At 34.6% G+C, this 18293-nt stretch overlaps 2 protein-coding genes across 2 annotated transcripts; both read left to right on the forward strand.

The window, feature by feature from the left end:
- Positions 1 to 216: 216 nt before the first annotated feature.
- Positions 217 to 3131, forward strand: LOC144430520 (uncharacterized). The gene is made up of 11 exons (XM_078118516.1): positions 217 to 372; positions 441 to 633; positions 717 to 897; positions 972 to 1145; positions 1212 to 1372; positions 1438 to 1645; positions 1715 to 1836; positions 1912 to 2116; positions 2184 to 2490; positions 2560 to 2861; positions 2928 to 3131. The coding sequence occupies exons 1-11, from the start codon at positions 337 to 339 to the stop codon at positions 2989 to 2991; spliced, it is 1953 nt and encodes a 650-aa protein (XP_077974642.1). The 5' UTR covers positions 217 to 336; the 3' UTR covers positions 2992 to 3131.
- Positions 3132 to 10911: 7780 nt separating this feature from the next.
- Positions 10912 to 13826, forward strand: LOC144430514 (uncharacterized). The gene is made up of 11 exons (XM_078118509.1): positions 10912 to 11067; positions 11136 to 11328; positions 11412 to 11592; positions 11667 to 11840; positions 11907 to 12067; positions 12133 to 12340; positions 12410 to 12531; positions 12607 to 12811; positions 12879 to 13185; positions 13255 to 13556; positions 13623 to 13826. The coding sequence occupies exons 1-11, from the start codon at positions 11032 to 11034 to the stop codon at positions 13684 to 13686; spliced, it is 1953 nt and encodes a 650-aa protein (XP_077974635.1). The 5' UTR covers positions 10912 to 11031; the 3' UTR covers positions 13687 to 13826.
- The last annotated feature ends 4467 nt before the right edge of the window (positions 13827 to 18293 follow it).

Consider the following 18293-nt stretch of genomic DNA (forward strand, 5'->3'; position numbering starts at 1 on the left):
CTATGCCGAGGTGGTATCCCATTAGTTGAAAAATAATGTACTTCACAATATAAAGATTAATTAACAATTACCATTTTACTAAATGCACAATGATGGAAGATTTAAATGAAATAAACTGAACTTTCTGTTATAACTACGGCATAGCGATTCGAGGCAAACATTTGTTGCGCTTATGACAATTTCAATCATTGTGGTCGAGACAAGAGATCACTAATGTAACATTAAAACCCAAATGAGCTGGTACTTGAATTTGGAGGGAGGGGAGAAATCCTATATATACAAGCGCACAACAGGGATTTGACAAGTCGTTGTTCAACAACCTGAATAAAGACGATCATGAAGATTCTATTGTTACTTCTAGGCTGTTTGGCCGTAAGTATTTGATAAATAGTGCCCTTCATGTCTTTTTATCAATTTTGCCAAAATTATAATGTTTACAGGTTGCCAATGCCGCTTTATACCAACCAAGTCATTGCGGATATGTTACTTACAATGTCGGGCAATTTTACCGAATCAATTACGGATGTTACAGTTTCCGAAGCTACTACTGTCCTGCTTGGTTCACAACGAAATATTACTCTAATGTTCTGAAGAGCTATCCAGGAGAGAAATGCACAGAGGATGGATTCGTAGGTAATTCAGAATTGTATCTTGATATGTTTTCCTGAATAATTTGAGAAACACACATTTTGAGGGCATGAATTTTTGTATTATAGAGATGACGGTCGACGTTTTTGAAGCTGAAGTTAAAAAACAATTGAAAGAAGTGGCCGATAAAATATATCTTGATATGCAACAAAAATATGAAGATTGGGATGAAACTGCAACAAATCAAAATACCGAGGCAAAGAAAAAGCACGAAGACGCTATCGAGGAATATGCAAAGCAGTATTTGAGGTTTGTATTTCTTCTTACAATTTTTTCTTACGTATTCTTTTTTTACTCAAATTATTAACATCGTGAATTTTTAGAATTACGGGATTGCAGGAAGAGTCAGAAGAAATGAAGGAGACCAACAAGAAGGCTATTGAAAATTATAATACAAAACTAGATTCATTGTTGGAAGAGGCAAAAAAAAATTATAACGATGACATGCAGAAAAGATACGCTTGTGTGCTGGAATATCACGAAAAACTTGTCGAGAGGTGGGTTACTGTAAGTTTAAATGTCCGTTTACAAGAGAACGAAAATTCGAACCTTTCTTATTTCAGGTCTGTTACATGCTTCACCACTCGTTTAGCTAAAATAGCAGAATACAAAGAAGCTCTCGAAAAGCGCGTGACAGAGTACGAGACAAAGTATAAATGTGTCATGGAAGCCATCGTGAAACAGAGATCTGAAGTGTTCCAAAAACTCATATACAGAGCCCATTGTAAGTTTTTTCTATTCTTTCGAATTTTGCACATACTTTTATTCATAATGGAACTTTACATCTAGGTTCTGAGGATTGGAACGAAGCAGAGGTTAATGCAGTTTTGGAGGCTTTCAAAACTAAAGAAACTCAATCATATCAAACACAGTTGGATGAATACACTACGAAGCTAACTGCAGCTATCGCAGAACTTGTGAAAAGCTACGCATGCGCTTATCAGTGCGCTTACGGCGGAACTCTCTGTTTTGGCAGAAGTCAATTTTACACCAATTGGTAATTATAAATAAATGGAAGGTACATAGTATATATCAATATAATTCTACTCCTGGTTTTTTCTTTTAGTCGAAGTATCGGGAAATGGTGGACGTACAGAATTACCACCCAAAGAAGTTGCTTCCGTTTCTTGACCTACAAATTCCAATACAGGACAATCCAATACAAGCAACTGAAAAAATGTGAAACCGGTTAGTGCAATTCCTAAAAATTTTCCACAATTGTCTTTATGTTTCACTGAATTTAATATTTTTATTACTCTTAAGATGAAGTTAATATCACCGAACAAAAATTCAAAGAAGACCTTGATACCAAAGCTAAGACAATAATTGAATCTATGAAGAAAACATATGCTGAATGGTTTGCACAAGCAGAAATAACTAATCAGAAGGCATTGGAGTCTTTCAAAAAGATTGTTGATGAGAGACACGAATGTTTAATAACGTATTATAAAGCAAATTGCTTAGTAAAGTAAGTGTCACAGTGAATAAGTATATCATAAGATGACATTTGGCACAATTGCTCTTTATATTTCCAGAAACAATTGCATCACAGCAGATAACTTGACTTCCCTAGAAGAATATCAGAAATCATTAGACGAACAAAAGAAAGAAGCGATTGCAGAGTATGAAAAAAAGCTTGAGGAGCGCCTTTCTCGCGCTTCCAAGGCATACACTGACATGATTGATTGCCACGAGCAAAGGATCAATGAGCGAATTGCCAAATATGTTGCACAATATGCATCATGCCTATCTACCAGAAAGACAAAGATCGAAAACTACGAAAAGTGCTTATCGGAACGGTTTGAAAGAAGACTGAAATGCATTACAGAAAGATTGGAAAAGGTTGGCAGTGTGAAATTTTGTTCAAAAAATATGTATATATATTTATATAATTCTTGCAAAAATGTTTAGATTTCCCAACTCAGAATGGAACAGTATTTGAAACTGCTTGAATTTTATATGGGCAAACCACTCGGCAACGAAGCTCAAGCATTGTACGACGCCTACCAAGCAAAAACGGAGACGGAACTCGCCGATATAGTGACCAAGATTAAAGGAGACTGGGAGAAACATCTAAGTGATCTGAAGGAGCATTACGCTTGTGGATTCAAATGCACATACTGTGTGCAACTTCGAGAACTCAGGATCCATTATAATTATCGCTGCGTGTTACCCACGTCTTCATCTTATTGCTTTGCTTACAAGCAATTCTGGTAAGTCATAGATACGTAATTGAATTGAATCAAATTTTTTCCTGTTTAACATATTCCTATTTTTAGCACGTACAAATCATACCGCATTGTCAAGTATGGCGGATGCTTCAGATATGTCAGATGTGTATAAATGCCGGCAACATCAACCGAACGACAAGCGACCATGAAAATATTATTCATTTTAGTTTTAGATTAGGCTGATGAATTTATGCCAATTGCATTTACCATCTGATGATATTGACAATAAATTCTAAGCAAATGCAAATAGAAGTGTTAAAATGTGGTTAGAGGCAATGTTCCCTCTAATTTCTTGTAGTATGTGTGCGCAGAAATTTTGGTATGTGCGCACTTTTTTGGAAATGGCTAATATTTGTGCAAAAACCAATGAAGAAATTTTGGCGTTCTAACCGGGTAATGGGTGGGCCAACAACAAACTTTCTCAACCTACCAACCAAGAAAATTGTTACATTACATCGAAATACGTCTGTGCGCAGTAAATCTATGCGTGTGCGCAGCCTCTGAAAGCTGTGTGCGCGCGCACACGCGCACACCTTAGAGGGAACACTGGTTAGAGGCATCTGTAGTGACCGGGATTTGAAAGTACGTGTGGATTGAACACTATTTCTATACCTTTACATGTAAAATTGTATTATGTAATAACATCAGTTACATACTTCGCAAAGCACAAAGCGCATTATTTTTCGACATGCATGCTTCATACTCCGTGTAACCCCCTTTATTTGCGACCCGGTAACGCCAGGGTGCAAATAGTAGAAAAAGCTGTTGTGTGGAAAATGCATTTCCCAAATCCTTGTTCAAGCACAACCGATTTTTTCAAACTTATCATGAAAATTGTACTTCTAAAAATTGATAACGCGAGATGAAACCTTGAGCGATGCACAAGAAAACATCAAAATGGGAAATACAGGTCAACTTGTTACGTTCAGGAATGACAAATGTTGGATGAGAAATGGAATTATAATGAAAATAATGTCTCTGAACAATCATATTATTGCAAATTCCGCAATTACGAAATATTAATACCATAACGGTAATATTTATGCTCCGGAAAAGAAAGTTTAAGAATCCTCACGTAAACTTCACAATCTGGTAATAATGACAACATTAAATACAAAAACACCAGTAAAATTCAAATCATGCAAATCTCAGTATTTTCCGGTAACCGGGGCTTAAATTTGAAATATTCGTTTAAATTCACATATTTGTCCAGATAGTTTTGCAATAATTCAAGCATCTTCCAGATAAATTCAATTTTTACAGACTTGACGACATTTTTTGTAGAGTTCAAAATTCTACAAATTTTCTTCGAAATATTCGAAAATTTGAGATGTCATCAAAATTATACAATTGCGATATATTAGTCTTCTCTTCAACGATACACTCAAATTTTTAGGTAAGGTTCGAAATAATTGATTATTTTATAAATGAATGCAAATTTCACAAAATTGCCAATATTCGACCAACAGAAAATTCGGAACATCGATGGATGTTACTACAATTTTCATAGTGCGATGTTTTGTCTTCTATAAACCGCGAATTCTAATTTTTACACTCGGGATTGGAAAAAATCGATATAATGCGAATATCTTTTGAATATATTTAATTTTTACAAAGTTGACAACACTCAAATCTCAAAAATTGCTGGATATCACAAATATATTTTTTACCATAATACCTTCTGACATTGGTCCTCTCTCTATTTAACGCAAAATTCAGGGTCTTGAACTTGGAACCGGAATTCTTTAAATGATGCAATTATCTGATAAACATGAGGGCCTTACACAAATATATGGACACGAGAACCGAAACGAAACAATTCACCATCAATTCCCAGAAAACCATGCAATGTGCTTAACGAAGCTGTATTTTAAAACAGCTAATGTACGATAACTTACCAGTATGTTTAAAATGTTCGTTCCAATTTGAAAATTTTGTCCGAAATCAGGCAATCCAATACACTGCGCTTTTTAGCCTAAATATGTGGACTCTTTGACTAGTTTGAAGACAGGCAATGATATGCCAATTCATAAATTTTGTCCTAAGTTAGGCAATGTCATGCAAATTTAAAATTTTTGTCCGGAATTTTGCAATTCCATTTTTTTGGTTAATGAAATTTATTCCACTACCAGACATTTGATATGCTCGACACTTACGCTATTAGAACTGAAATCTTCAATATGTTTTCTGTTTATAATACAGTAATAGTTTGTAACGAAACTTTCTTTATGAAAAAGCCTGCGACTTGTTCTTCGCGACTTACCGTACCTCGATGAGCAACACATCGCTTAAAAGGCGTGCTATTCCTAATTTTGATCAGGTCATCGTACACGGAAAAAAAAATCCATGAATCCCACAAAAACTTTGGAAAGGAATAAAAGTTCTAGCCTTCTAGCGAACAATACAATCTTTGACCACTGGAAATTTCAAAGCAATTGTTCCAGTATTTAGAAAGAAAAATAAAAGATCAGAAGAAAATAACAAGTACAACATAATAACAAAACAACATATTATCACCCTGATAAAACATTAGGTTCAATTTTTTCGAAATTTGGCAGGAATTTCACTTGAATAGCGAGGGTTCTGGAAACATCAATGCACTTTCATCACCAAAAAATTGTACGACATCTTAACGTCAAAAAACGACAACATAAGGAAAATCCAGTTTCTAATCAATGTACATGTATTGTTAATATAAAAAATAAAACCAATGCGCAACGGTGAACAATCGAATCACAGTTGAAAATAAGTGAATAGAGAATTCCTGTTCACCAAATGGTGTAATCCACAGACTCCGTGTTCTTTTCAGTTTTTTATAAAAAATGGCATTCTTGCATATTGTACTTTCTTGTTGTACCATAATGGTTCATTATAGAGATGGATATTGGCATTAGATGTTAATTCCTTATATAGGTACCAGGTACAAAGTGTATCCTTAATTGTTATAAAATGAAGATTTTTTATGAAACGAGAGTTATACCATAAATTTCCTTTCAGTAAACAATGTATTTCTATATCACGTAAATAATAAAGTTCAATGGTTTTCCAAATACTCTCTTTTGACTCATCTATGAGGTGATACAACCATTTCAGTTTTTGAAAAATAAAGGTACTTTCAACGTCTACCATTTCAATTCCACCTTTCATTTTTGGGCCAATCAATGTTTTACGTTTGATTCTTTCCCAATTTGAATTCCATAAAAAACGAAATATTAAAGAATTCAGTGATTTAACAAATTTTTTGGGAATAGTAACAGGTAAAAATGTAAATTGATATGTAAAGAGCGATAGAATTCATGATTTGATTACACATACTTTTCCTAGAATTGTTAAATTTCTCCTACGCCAAATTTGAATAATGTTTTGTACTTGCTGCAACATAAACGGTAAGTTAAGTTCATATAGTTGTTTCAAATCAGCCGTAATTGTAATTCTCAATAATTTAAACTCATAAGTCCAGTTGAGATTGTGATGAATATTTTGTTCAATTATGCCACATTCAGTTCCAATATTCATTGCTTGTGATTTTCAGCATTTGTTTTGCATCCTGATACAGTTCAGCTGTTCGAAATAAGGTTTCAATGCTTTTAGATGAATCATCAGTGAAGACTATTGTATCATCTGCAGCTAGGGCTATTTTAATTTCGTTTTCTGCAATTTTATATCCAGTGATATCTTTATTATTACGAACCATCGTTGCGAAAATTTCTATTACTACAAGGAATAAATACGATGAGATTGGGTCGCCCTGATTAAGCCCGAATGCTATTAGCGACTGGAACAGGAAACACCATACGACACTATCAAATATCCAATCCAATAATTGTACCAGGTATTTCATTGTATGTTGTATGGTTTATTATATCGCAAAGTAATCGTATGTTTTCTCCCATTTGTCTGTTTTGAATAAAACCTCTTTGCTCTTTGTGAATTATATTGTTCATTACTGTTTGGATTTGTGTCGTGAGAACTTTACTTAAAATTTTGTAATCCGTATTCAATAGCGTAATGGGTCGATAGTTTTTTAAATTATCGGCGTCTTTTCCTTTCTTCAATATGAGGGTTATTATTCCATCACATTGAGTTTGGCTCATGTGACCAGTGATACACGCCTGGTTATAACATTTCAGCAGAGAGTCTTTCAAATCTTCCCAAAAGATTTTATGTTAATAACGACCAACTCGACTTAATAGCGCAGACATGCGGAGATAATATCATAACAACACAATTACACTTGGATATATAAAACAAGCCCATATTTGTCTGTGATGATAGATCGTCCGGAAAAAGAGCGTTGACAATGTAGTCATTTTTTCCTAACTCAGGCTTTTTTGTCGTTGTTTAATTGACCCCCGTGTCCATAAAATTAGACATTGTCTTCCCTAATATATATACGAATCATGGCAGAGCCCACAAACACTAAGACAGACACCTGGAAATTATACATTGTGAATAAAATAGTGTTTGCGTCCCAACGCCGCATCATCTCTTCTCCTTGTTTCGATGCAAGTTTCAATGACTTGCGCCATAAAATACATGCGTATAATGAAAAGAATTGTTCTATTCACAAAAGTCTAGTAATACTTTTTGGCGTTAGGATATTATACTTGTTGAAGGAGCAACTGGAACGCGTATTTAATTGAAACATTCTACGCAAATTGTTGAAATTAACTTTGGTTTGAAGATGAATGGGGTGATTTCCGAGTGCATTTATGCCTGAACACAAGTTTTAACAAATTTTGATGATGGCTGATCTTCGGTTTTCAATTATCCACTTCTTACAGGATGTAATCACAAACATTGTTTTGCTTACAATTTTTGAGCATCTATTATCTAAACAATGACATGTTTGGTTTGATTGACGTTGTCAAACGATATTTGACGCGAGTCAAAAGTCGAGTTGCACATTGGCATATAAAACTTTTCCAGAAATAGAAATATTTATGCATGAGAAGAATCCGGGAAATATTGATGATATATAGAAATTTGTTTCGAATTACAAAAATATATCTCAAAATCCATATTTTTAAAGGCGCCCAATATGAAACTGTCCGCTAGTTGCAGGGGATGTAGTTGAATTATTTTTTGGAGATTCAGTATTCTCGGAGAATGACAACGTCAATCAATCAATCAATCAATCTATCGAAACATCAACATTTTGCTTCTAAAGTCTGCATACGTGTATGCAAAATAAACTGTTTGCTCTACAATAAAGATATAAGTGTTTCATCGAAAAACAAATGTTTTACTTGTGTTTAATATGCATGTGTGATGTTCACACTCTTTGAGGCAGGGGTAGGCAACCTAAGGCCTGCGGGGCGAGAATCCTGCCCGCGACGTTTCACTGAAATATAGTAACAAAACACCCGTTTCGACGATTATATTCTATACGTAACAGAATTTATTGTGAGACGAGCAAATAAAGCAAATCATAACTATAGCGATTAAAAAAAAAACGTTACAAACTTGGCGCAAGACTCATTGCTGCTAAAAGGTCGCAAGTATGCAAGTATGCAATTATTTCGCTCACGACCAACTCGACCTAAAAGCGGGGACAAGCGAAAATGATATTATGACAACACAATTACACTTTGATATCTGAATCAAATCCATATTTGCTTGTGATAATAGATCGTCCGTAAAAATGGCGTTGAAAATGTAGTTATTTCTTCTTAACTTGAACTTTTTTTCGTTGTGAATTGACCCTCGTGTCCATAAAATTGGACATTGCTCTCTTATATATATACGAATCATTGAAAGGTCTACAATTATTAGAAAGACAACAGTAATTACACATAGTAAATAAAATAACTGATGAAAACCCTTTTTCTTTGAAGGAGATCACAGGTCATGGAAGTTTAAGGACCGCTGTTAGGATAGGATAGGATTCACATATTTATCCCGGGGGAGAAGAAAGCCGATAAGACGGCTTATCCATATGGCGAACCACGGCCTCTCGTCCGGTTACCATTCCAAGTCCGGTATGTGATTAGTTATATTGTTTGTTTTTGAAAGCATGGACTTGGTGGTGGAGGAAGCTGTAACCGACCAGCCGTTACGTGAACCACCCAGCGACGGCGAGGAGTCCAGCAATCCGCTCGCACATAACCATCCCTGCATGGGATTCGAACCTGCGAACCTACGCAGAGTAATTAGAGGTGCGGTGGCGAGCGTATTTCTAACGCTTCACCCGTTGAGCCACACCGCCGCGCCTGTTCTAGTTGCTGACGCGCCAACGTCGCATCATCTCTTCTCCTTGCTTGGATGCAAGTTTCAATGACTTGCGTCAAGACATACGTGTGCATAATGACGAGAATTGTTTTATTCAAGAAAGTCTACAAATAGATTTCGACGATGAGATTTTATACTTGTAGATAGAGCAACTGCACCGCGTTTTTTTATTAAACATTCTTCGCAAATTGTTGAAACTGACTTCGGTTTGAAGATGAATGAAGTGATGTTCGAGTGCAATTATGCCTGAACACGAGTTCTAACAAATTTTGATGATGGCTGATTCTCGGTTTTCGATTATCCACTTCTTAAAGGGTGTAATCACAAACATTGTTTTGCTTACAATTTGTGAGCATCTATTATCTAAACAAAGACATGTTTGGTTTGATTGACGTTGTTAAACAATATTTGAAGCAATTCAAAAGTCGACACACATTAGCATGTTGAACTTCTCCAGAAATAGAAATATTTATGCATGAGCAGAATCCGGAAAATATTGATGAAGTATGGAAATTTCGTTCGAATTACAAAAAAAATATCTCAAAGTCCATATTTTTGAAGGCGCCTAATATGAAACTATCCGCTAGATGTTAGGTAAGCAGTTGAAATATTCTTTTCGGATTCAGTATTCTCGGAGAATGACAACGTCAATCAATCAATCAATCTATCGAAATATCAACGTTTTGCTTCCAAAGTTTGCATACGTGTATGCAAAATAAATTGTTTGTTCTAACATACGGATATAAGTGCTTCATCGAAAACAAACGTTTTAAATGTGATATCATTTATACGGATATGACAGCTCTTCATCAAAAATATAATAATCTTCAAAATTGGTATTTAACTCGACATTTTGTGTTTTTGCCTTGAATGCGATGGAAATTCACTTAAATTATTTAGTACTTTTCAACTTTACCATGTTGAAGTAGGATTCAAATGTTTTGAGAATTCCAAATTCCAAAATAAAATTTTCGACTCCGAGACCTGTGACGAAACGTTATGAAACTGGATATTTCAACTTTATTGGTGTTGTCTCGACATTAATTCAATCGTTATCTTTTTATTTGGGGGTTGTGGTTGGCGTTAGATATATATAATATATGTTTAAATGCCAGCAATTGAACAGAACATAAAATTCGTTTTGAAATTAATTGGACTATTCTACACTAATTTCTGCTTTATCATTTTGAAGGTGAAAAAATAGTTCCAACTCCAATACCACTGACAACGAGTGAAATATTCTTCGTGTGCAAAATTCATGTTCAAATAACTCATATTACAGTGTTCAATCATTATGGCTATTTCAGATACAATGTTGATGCTCATATAATCAGGGAAAATTTTTGATTGATTGACGCTGTCAAGCATGAGAACGTCAATCAATCTATGATTCAAAAGTCGTACATTTTGATTGTTAAAATAATTGTATGCGTATGCCAATAAGTAAATAATAAAAATAAAGTGTCGTTGAAAAACTGCTATGTTTTTAGTAATGCTCTTCAATTGGATGTAATACCTGTTGACTAACTATCTTCAATCCTGAAGTTATATTTATATAAACAATGCGCACTGATGAAGTGAATAGCTATGCCGAGGTGGTATCCCATTAGTTGAAAAATAATGTACTTCACAATATAAAGATTAATTAACAATTACCATTTTACTAAATGCACAATGATGGAAGATTTAAATGAAATAAACTGAACTTTCTGTTATAACTACGGCATAGCGATTCGAGGCAAACATTTGTTGCGCTTATGACAATTTCAATCATTGTGGTCGAGACAAGAGATCACTAATGTAACATTAAAACCCAAATGAGCTGGTACTTGAATTTGGAGGGAGGGGAGAAATCCTATATATACAAGCGCACAACAGGGATTTGACAAGTCGTTGTTCAACAACCTGAATAAAGACGATCATGAAGATTCTATTGTTACTTCTAGGCTGTTTGGCCGTAAGTATTTGATAAATAGTGCCCTTCATGTCTTTTTATCAATTTTGCCAAAATTATAATGTTTACAGGTTGCCAATGCCGCTTTATACCAACCAAGTCATTGCGGATATGTTACTTACAATGTCGGGCAATTTTACCGAATCAATTACGGATGTTACAGTTTCCGAAGCTACTACTGTCCTGCTTGGTTCACAACGAAATATTACTCTAATGTTCTGAAGAGCTATCCAGGAGAGAAATGCACAGAGGATGGATTCGTAGGTAATTCAGAATTGTATCTTGATATGTTTTCCTGAATAATTTGAGAAACACACATTTTGAGGGCATGAATTTTTGTATTATAGAGATGACGGTCGACGTTTTTGAAGCTGAAGTTAAAAAACAATTGAAAGAAGTGGCCGATAAAATATATCTTGATATGCAACAAAAATATGAAGATTGGGATGAAACTGCAACAAATCAAAATACCGAGGCAAAGAAAAAGCACGAAGACGCTATCGAGGAATATGCAAAGCAGTATTTGAGGTTTGTATTTCTTCTTACAATTTTTTCTTACGTATTCTTTTTTTACTCAAATTATTAACATCGTGAATTTTTAGAATTACGGGATTGCAGGAAGAGTCAGAAGAAATGAAGGAGACCAACAAGAAGGCTATTGAAAATTATAATACAAAACTAGATTCATTGTTGGAAGAGGCAAAAAAAAATTATAACGATGACATGCAGAAAAGATACGCTTGTGTGCTGGAATATCACGAAAAACTTGTCGAGAGGTGGGTTACTGTAAGTTTAAATGTCCGTTTACAAGAGAACGAAAATTCGAACCTTTCTTATTTCAGGTCTGTTACATGCTTCACCACTCGTTTAGCTAAAATAGCAGAATACAAAGAAGCTCTCGAAAAGCGCGTGACAGAGTACGAGACAAAGTATAAATGTGTCATGGAAGCCATCGTGAAACAGAGATCTGAAGTGTTCCAAAAACTCATATACAGAGCCCATTGTAAGTTTTTTCTATTCTTTCGAATTTTGCACATACTTTTATTCATAATGGAACTTTACATCTAGGTTCTGAGGATTGGAACGAAGCAGAGGTTAATGCAGTTTTGGAGGCTTTCAAAACTAAAGAAACTCAATCATATCAAACACAGTTGGATGAATACACTACGAAGCTAACTGCAGCTATCGCAGAACTTGTGAAAAGCTACGCATGCGCTTATCAGTGCGCTTACGGCGGAACTCTCTGTTTTGGCAGAAGTCAATTTTACACCAATTGGTAATTATAAATAAATGGAAGGTACATAGTATATATCAATATAATTCTACTCCTGGTTTTTTCTTTTAGTCGAAGTATCGGGAAATGGTGGACGTACAGAATTACCACCCAAAGAAGTTGCTTCCGTTTCTTGACCTACAAATTCCAATACAGGACAATCCAATACAAGCAACTGAAAAAATGTGAAACCGGTTAGTGCAATTCCTAAAAATTTTCCACAATTGTCTTTATGTTTCACTGAATTTAATATTTTTATTACTCTTAAGATGAAGTTAATATCACCGAACAAAAATTCAAAGAAGACCTTGATACCAAAGCTAAGACAATAATTGAATCTATGAAGAAAACATATGCTGAATGGTTTGCACAAGCAGAAATAACTAATCAGAAGGCATTGGAGTCTTTCAAAAAGATTGTTGATGAGAGACACGAATGTTTAATAACGTATTATAAAGCAAATTGCTTAGTAAAGTAAGTGTCACAGTGAATAAGTATATCATAAGATGACATTTGGCACAATTGCTCTTTATATTTCCAGAAACAATTGCATCACAGCAGATAACTTGACTTCCCTAGAAGAATATCAGAAATCATTAGACGAACAAAAGAAAGAAGCGATTGCAGAGTATGAAAAAAAGCTTGAGGAGCGCCTTTCTCGCGCTTCCAAGGCATACACTGACATGATTGATTGCCACGAGCAAAGGATCAATGAGCGAATTGCCAAATATGTTGCACAATATGCATCATGCCTATCTACCAGAAAGACAAAGATCGAAAACTACGAAAAGTGCTTATCGGAACGGTTTGAAAGAAGACTGAAATGCATTACAGAAAGATTGGAAAAGGTTGGCAGTGTGAAATTTTGTTCAAAAAATATGTATATATATTTATATAATTCTTGCAAAAATGTTTAGATTTCCCAACTCAGAATGGAACAGTATTTGAAACTGCTTGAATTTTATATGGGCAAACCACTCGGCAACGAAGCTCAAGCATTGTACGACGCCTACCAAGCAAAAACGGAGACGGAACTCGCCGATATAGTGACCAAGATTAAAGGAGACTGGGAGAAACATCTAAGTGATCTGAAGGAGCATTACGCTTGTGGATTCAAATGCACATACTGTGTGCAACTTCGAGAACTCAGGATCCATTATAATTATCGCTGCGTGTTACCCACGTCTTCATCTTATTGCTTTGCTTACAAGCAATTCTGGTAAGTCATAGATACGTAATTGAATTGAATCAAATTTTTTCCTGTTTAACATATTCCTATTTTTAGCACGTACAAATCCTACCGCATTGTCAAGTATGGCGGATGCTTCAGATATGTCAGATGTGTATAAACGCCGGCAACATCAACCGAACGACAAGCGACCATGAAAATATTATTCATTTTAGTTTTAGATTAGGCTGATGAATTTATGCCAATTGCATTTACCATCTGATGATATTGACAATAAATTCTAAGCAAATGCAAATAGAAGTGTTAAAATGTGGTTAGAGGCAATGTTCCCTCTAATTTCTTGTAGTATGTGTGCGCAGAAATTTTGGTATGTGCGCACTTTTTTGGAAATGGCTAATATTTGTGCAAAAACCAATGAAGAAATTTTGGCGTTCTAACCGGGTAATGGGTGGGCCAACAACAAACTTTCTCAACCTACCAACCGAGAAAATTGTTACATTACATCGAAATACGTCTGTGCGCAGTAAATCTATGCGTGTGCGCAGCCTCTGAAAGCTGTGTGCGCGCGCACACGCGCACACCTTAGAGGGAACACTGGTTAGAGGCATCTGTAGTGACCGGGATTTGAAAGTACGTGTGGATTGAACACTATTTCTATACCTTTACATGTAAAATTGTATTATGTAATAACATCAGTTACATACTTCGCAAAGCACAAAGCGCATTATTTTTCGACATGCATGCTTCATACTCCGTGTAACCCCCTTTATTTGCGACCCGGTAACGCCAGGGTGCAAATAGTAGAAAAAGCTGTTGTGTGGAAAATGCATTTCCCAAATCCTTGTTCAAGCACAACCGATTTTTTCAAACTTATCATGAAAATTGTACTTCTAAAAATTGATAACGCGAGATGAAACCTTGAGCGATGCACAAGAAAACATCAAAATGGGAAATACAGGTCAACTTGTTACGTTCAGGAATGACAAATGTTGGATGAGAAATGGAATTATAATGAAAATAATGTCTCTGAACAATCATATTATTGCAAATTCCGCAATTACGAAATATTAATACCATAACGGTAATATTTATGCTCCGGAAAAGAAAGTTTAAGAATCCTCACGTAAACTTCACAATCTGGTAATAATGACAACATTAAATACAAAAACACCAGTAAAATTCAAATCATGCAAATCTCAGTATTTTCCGGTAACCGGGGCTTAAATTTGAAATATTCGTTTAAATTCACATATTTGTCCAGATAGTTTTGCAATAATTCAAGCATCTTCCAGATAAATTCAATTTTTACAGACTTGACGACATTTTTTGTAGAGTTCAAAATTCTACAAATTTTCTTCGAAATATTCGAAAATTTGAGATGTCATCAAAATTATACAATTGCGATATATTAGTCTTCTCTTCAACGATACACTCAAATTTTTAGGTAAGGTTCGAAATAATTGATTATTTTATAAATGAATGCAAATTTCACAAAATTGCCAATATTCGACCAACAGAAAATTCGGAACATCGATGGATGTTACTACAATTTTCATAGTGCGATGTTTTGTCTTCTATAAACCGCGAATTCTAATTTTTACACTCGGGATTGGAAAAAATCGATATAATGCGAATATCTTTTGAATATATTTAATTTTTACAAAGTTGACAACACTCAAATCTCAAAAATTGCTGGATATCACAAATATATTTTTTACCATAATACCTTCTGACATTGGTCCTCTCTCTATTTAACGCAAAATTCAGGGTCTTGAACTTGGAACCGGAATTCTTTAAATGATGCAATTATCTGATAAACATGAGGGCCTTACACAAATATATGGACACGAGAACCGAAACGAAACAATTCACCATCAATTCCCAGAAAACCATGCAATGTGCTTAACGAAGCTGTATTTTAAAACAGCTAATGTACGATAACTTACCAGTATGTTTAAAATGTTCGTTCCAATTTGAAAATTTTGTCCGAAATCAGGCAATCCAATACACTGCGCTTTTTAGCCTAAATATGTGGACTCTTTGACTAGTTTGAAGACAGGCAATGATATGCCAATTCATAAATTTTGTCCTAAGTTAGGCAATGTCATGCAAATTTAAAATTTTTGTCCGGAATTTTGCAATTCCATTTTTTTGGTTAATGAAATTTATTCCACTACCAGACATTTGATATGCTCGACACTTACGCTATTAGAACTGAAATCTTCAATATGTTTTCTGTTTATAATACAGTAATAGTTTGTAACGAAACTTTCTTTATGAAAAAGCCTGCGACTTGTTCTTCGCGACTTACCGTACCTCGATGAGCAACACATCGCTTAAAAGGCGTGCTATTCCTAATTTTGATCAGGTCATCGTACACGGAAAAAAAATTCCATGAATCCCACAAAAACTTTGGAAAGGAATAAAAGTTCTAGCCTTCTAGCGAACAATACAATCTTTGACCACTGGAAATTTCAAAGCAATTGTTCCAGTATTTAGAAAGAAAAATAAAAGATCAGAAGAAAATAACAAGTACAACATAATAACAAAACAACATATTATCACCCTGATAAAACATTAGGTTCAATTTTTTCGAAATTTGGCAGGAATTTCACTTGAATAGCGAGGGTTCTGAAAACATCAATGCACTTTCATCACCAAAAAATTGTACGACATCTTAACGTCAAAAAACGACAACATAAGGAAAATCCAGTTTCTAATCAATGTACATGTATTGTTAATATAAAAAATAAAACCAATGCGCAACGGTGAACAATCGAATCACAGTTGAAAATAAGTGAATAGAGAATTCCTGTTCACCAAATGGTGTAATCCACAGACTCCGTGTTCTTTTCAGTTTTTTATAAAAAATGGCATTCTTGCATATTGTACTTTCTTGTTGTACCATAATGGTTCATTATAGAGATGGATATTGGCATTAGATGTTAATTCCTTATATAGGTACCAGGTACAAAGTGTATCCTTAATTGTTATATAAATGAAGATTTTTTATGAAACGAGAGTTATACCATAAATTTCCTTTCAGTAAACAATGTATTTCTATATCACGTAAATAATAAAGTTCAATGGTTTTCCAAATACTCTCTTTTGACTCATCTATGAGGTGATACAACCATTTCAGTTTTTGAAAAATAAAGGTACTTTCAACGTCTACCATTTCAATTCCACCTTTCATTTTTGGGCCAATCAATGTTTTACGTTTGATTCTTTCCCAATTTGAATTCCATAAAAAACGAAATATTAAAGAATTCAGTGATTTAACAAATTTTTTGGGAATAGTAACAGGTAAAAATGTAAATTGATATGTAAAGAGCGATAGAATTCATGATTTGATTACACATACTTTTCCTAGAATTGTTAAATTTCTCCTACGCCAAATTTGAATAATGTTTTGTACTTGCTGCAACATAAACGGTAAGTTAAGTTCATATAGTTGTTTCAAATCAGCCGTAATTGTAATTCTCAATAATTTAAACTCATAAGTCCAGTTGAGATTGTGATGAATATTTTGTTCAATTATGCCACATTCAGTTCCAATATTCATTGCTTGTGATTTTCAGCATTTGTTTTGCATCCTGATACAGTTCAGCTGTTCGAAATAAGGTTTCAATGCTTTTAGATGAATCATCAGTGAAGACTATTGTATCATCTGCAGCTAGGGCTATTTTAATTTCGTTTTCTGCAATTTTATATCCAGTGATATCTTTATTATTACGAACCATCGTTGCGAAAATTTCTATTACTACAAGGAATAAATACGATGAGATTGGGTCGCCCTGATTAAGCCCGAATGCTATTAGCGACTGGAACAGGAAACACCATACGACACTATCAAATATCCAATCCAATAATTGTACCAGGTATTTCATTGTATGTTGTATGGTTTATTATATCGCAAAGTAATCGTATGTTTTCTCCCATTTGTCTGTTTTGAATAAAACCTCTTTGCTCTTTGTGAATTATATTGTTCATTACTGTTTGGATTTGTGTCGTGAGAACTTTACTTAAAATTTTGTAATCCGTATTCAATAGCGTAATGGGTCGATAGTTTTTTAAATTATCGGCGTCTTTTCCTTTCTTCAATATGAGGGTTATTATTCCATCACATTGAGTTTGGCTCATGTGACCAGTGATACACGCCTGGTTATAACATTTCAGCAGAGAGTCTTTCAAATCTTCCCAAAAGATTTTATGTTAATAACGACCAACTCGACTTAATAGCGCAGACATGCGGAGATAATATCATAACAACACAATTACACTTGGATATATAAAACAAGCCCATATTTGTCTGTGATGATAGATCGTCCGGAAAAAGAGCGTTGACAATGTAGTCATTTTTTCCTAACTCAGGCTTTTTTGTCGTTGTTTAATTGACCCCCGTGTCCATAAAATTAGACATTGTCTTCCCTAATATATATACGAATCATGGCAGAGCCCACAAACACTAAGACAGACACCTGGAAATTATACACTGTGAATAAAATAGTGTTTGCGTCCCAACGCCGCATCATCTCTTCTCCTTGTTTCGATGCAAGTTTCAATGACTTGCGCCATAAAATACATGCGTATATTGAAAAGAATTGTTCTATTCACAAAAGTCTAGTAATACTTTTCGACGTTAAGATATTATACTTGTTGAAGGAGCAACTGGAACGCGTATTTAATTGAAACATTCTACGCAAATTGTTGAAATTAACTTTGGTTTGAAGATGAATGGGGTGATTTCCGAGTGCAATTATGCCT

Source organism: Styela clava, chromosome 12, assembly GCF_964204865.1.
Source record: "Styela clava chromosome 12, kaStyClav1.hap1.2, whole genome shotgun sequence".
Lineage (NCBI taxonomy): Eukaryota > Metazoa > Chordata > Ascidiacea > Stolidobranchia > Styelidae > Styela > Styela clava.

Bases quoted from the DNA above. Each gene is read 5' to 3' on its own strand.
- LOC144430520 (XM_078118516.1), top strand. From the start codon at position 337: ATGAAGATTCTATTGTTACTTCTAGGCTGTTTGGCC. The intron at 373-440 runs GTAAGTATTTGA...TAATGTTTACAG, and splicing joins TACTTCTAGGCTGTTTGGCC to GTTGCCAATGCCGCTTTATA. The intron at 2,862-2,927 runs GTAAGTCATAGA...TCCTATTTTTAG, and splicing joins TTTGCTTACAAGCAATTCTG to CACGTACAAATCATACCGCA.
- LOC144430514 (XM_078118509.1), top strand. From the start codon at position 11,032: ATGAAGATTCTATTGTTACTTCTAGGCTGTTTGGCC. The intron at 12,068-12,132 runs GTAAGTTTTTTC...CTTTACATCTAG, and splicing joins ACTCATATACAGAGCCCATT to GTTCTGAGGATTGGAACGAA. The intron at 12,341-12,409 runs GTAATTATAAAT...TTTTTCTTTTAG, and splicing joins AGTCAATTTTACACCAATTG to TCGAAGTATCGGGAAATGGT.